This window comes from Charadrius vociferus, unplaced genomic scaffold (assembly GCF_000708025.1).
Source record: "Charadrius vociferus isolate BGI_N301 unplaced genomic scaffold, ASM70802v2 scaffold104, whole genome shotgun sequence".
In the NCBI taxonomy this organism is placed as follows: Eukaryota; Metazoa; Chordata; class Aves; order Charadriiformes; family Charadriidae; genus Charadrius; species Charadrius vociferus.
Genome location: NW_009648255.1, coordinates 1,374,003 through 1,376,378, shown reverse-complemented (window position 1 = coordinate 1,376,378; position 2,376 = coordinate 1,374,003). Strand labels below are relative to the sequence as shown.

The 2,376-nt window shown below is 45.4% G+C and overlaps 1 protein-coding gene across 1 annotated transcript in view; it reads left to right on the top strand.

The window, feature by feature from the left end:
* Positions 1–322: 322 nt before the first annotated feature.
* Positions 323–2,376, top strand: part of GPR149 (G protein-coupled receptor 149) — a 25,127-nt gene continuing 23,073 nt past the window's right edge. The window contains 2 exon segments of the mRNA XM_009884396.1: positions 323–1,288; positions 2,309–2,376. Of these exon segments, the coding sequence (XP_009882698.1) occupies positions 323–1,288; positions 2,309–2,376 (1,034 nt within the window).

Genomic DNA, 2,376 nt, shown 5'->3' with positions numbered 1-2,376 from the left:
AAGGCACATTGCCTGATATCGGTCAAAAGTGAATGGCATGTTATTACCTGAAGAGCCTAAATTAACCGTCTTCCAGTAGTGAAAGGATTACGAAGAATTGCATTTTTTCCAGCACCTCTGATACTTCATTGTTGCCTGATTTTTCGAGAGCATGAGTTGTTCTGGTTATCAAGGGTGCTTTCACCTGAATGTTTCTTCATCAGATGCCACAAAAGTCTAGGAAGACAGAGGAACTTGTGATGTGGAGCTAACAGTTCTGGTTTCAGCTAGTGAAAACTTGCAGAGTCAGTGAGAAGGCAAAGGAAGAAATTTGCCAAGGACAATGTCGGTAGCGCCTAATAATTTGTCACTCAATGGGACGAGCTTCGCTGAAAATCATAGTGTTATGGATAAACCTAGCGAGCAGAGAACTTTGAATGTCTCTCTATTCTGCTTGACTTTTATCATTGCATTCACAGCGCTTCTGGGCAGCATTTATTCACTAGTTTCCCTGCTGAAAATGCAAAACAAAACCACAGTTTCAGTGATTGTGACCTCTTTGTCAATAGATGATTTGATCAGCATTGTGCCAGTGATTATTTTCATGCTCACCCAGTGGTCAAGTTATGTCCTCCCCCAGCCTCTGTGCACCACCTCAGCGCTTATATATTTATTCCAGGGCATTTCTAGCAACCTGAAAGGGTCTCTTATAGTTTCTTACAACTTCTACACCATCAACAAAACGGAGACAATGAGCTGCAGCACTTCCAAGCGACGAGTGAGCATGGTACGGGCCATCTTTACCATTTGGATTTTCAGTTTGCTGATCTGCATTTTGCCTCTCTGTGGTTGGGGCAAGTACATCCCCACCTCCTGGGGTTGCTTCACTGACTGCGCCAGTTCCTACATCTTGTTTTTATTTATTGTCTACTCACTGTGCTTTTGCCTCCTCACAGTGCTCTCTGTTCCTCTAACTTACCAGCTGTTGTGCTCAGATGAGCAACAGCTATTTCACATGGATTACCAGGAAATCTCTCGAGGCTACATCACCCCTGGGACTCCTGCAGGCTGCAGTACTGCTACCCCATCTCTCTCACCGGTGGACCCTGTGGATAAAATCCTGAAGCATTTCCAAAACGCATGTCCAAGCTCGGAGGCAGTTTTTAGGAAAGGTGTGGCTGAGAGCGGTGCACTGGAGCCCCGTTGCGTGAACAGTGTACAGAGCAGAAGCTTCACGGTGGGCTTTGCCCAGAAACGGTTCTCGCTGATTCTTGCATTGACAAAAGTCGTTCTCTGGCTTCCAATGATGGTAAATTGTGCAATTGCTTTACTTTCTAATGTTTGCTTACATTTAAATGGGATGTGACTTGGTGTGCCGTGTATTGAAACAGATGATCAGTAGCCATTGCAATTGTTCCTTATAGTATAGTTTGTACCAGCAAAAGTCCTTACAAGCAGGTCTGTGTCACTACATGAATTTAACTGGCTTTCAGCAGGTTTGGCAGAGCCTGATTCATCAGCGTGTTACTCTGTTATCACATCATTTGTACCGCCTGAATACAGGGATGAATAAGGTCCACCCTTTTGTATTGCCAGCTCTCTGACAAGCCCTGGTTCAGCATTACGGGGTCTGTGATTGTACTAAGCGAGCTCTTCTGCCCCTCCTCACAGCTGTGAGTCACGTCCTTTGCCAGACTGGGTAAAAAAGAGGAGTTTGTTAGAAAAATAGAGTTTGCTTGCATCTTTGTAATCTCTGTGGCATTGGGGTGGTGGGAGGGAGTGCTGTCCCTGTGCGTGCACTGGTATATTTGGGAAGAGGTACATTAATGCGTAATTAGAAAGGAGTCTGTTGAGAACATGGGTCGCGGGCAGCGTTGTCCCTGTCCCCAGGATGTGTACAGACTCAGCATCTGAGCGTCTTTCAGGGCTGAGAGAGCGTTACAGAGCATCTGCAGCACAGCCCTGGGTGGTGCTAAGTTCTCTCTCCTGTTCCCCATCTGGAGTTGGGGCTCCTGAGTACCATGCAGGAGAGACTGAGCTTGCAGTCTCTGCTGAGTTGCTTGGATTGCGAGTTGCTTGTTTTAATCGTGCTCAGGCATCTATATTTAGCTTAAGCAAGGGTTTTTCTGAGAAATGCAGAATGAGGAGGAGAGCCTCTGTCAGTGTGTTTTCTCCAGTCTGTTAGAAACAAAATTGTTAGGCTCAGCAAACGTTAATGACAACCTGTGTCTTTTAGTTGTGTCATATTCACAGTGAGATGTTCTGTTTATTCCTGGAAGTATCTCATGTGCCAGAAGCGATTTAAATTTCAAAATGCTCTGCCTTTCAGATACAAATGGTTGTCCAGCACATCACTGGTTTTCAAAGCCTTTCGTTTGAGATACTCAGCTTCCTGCT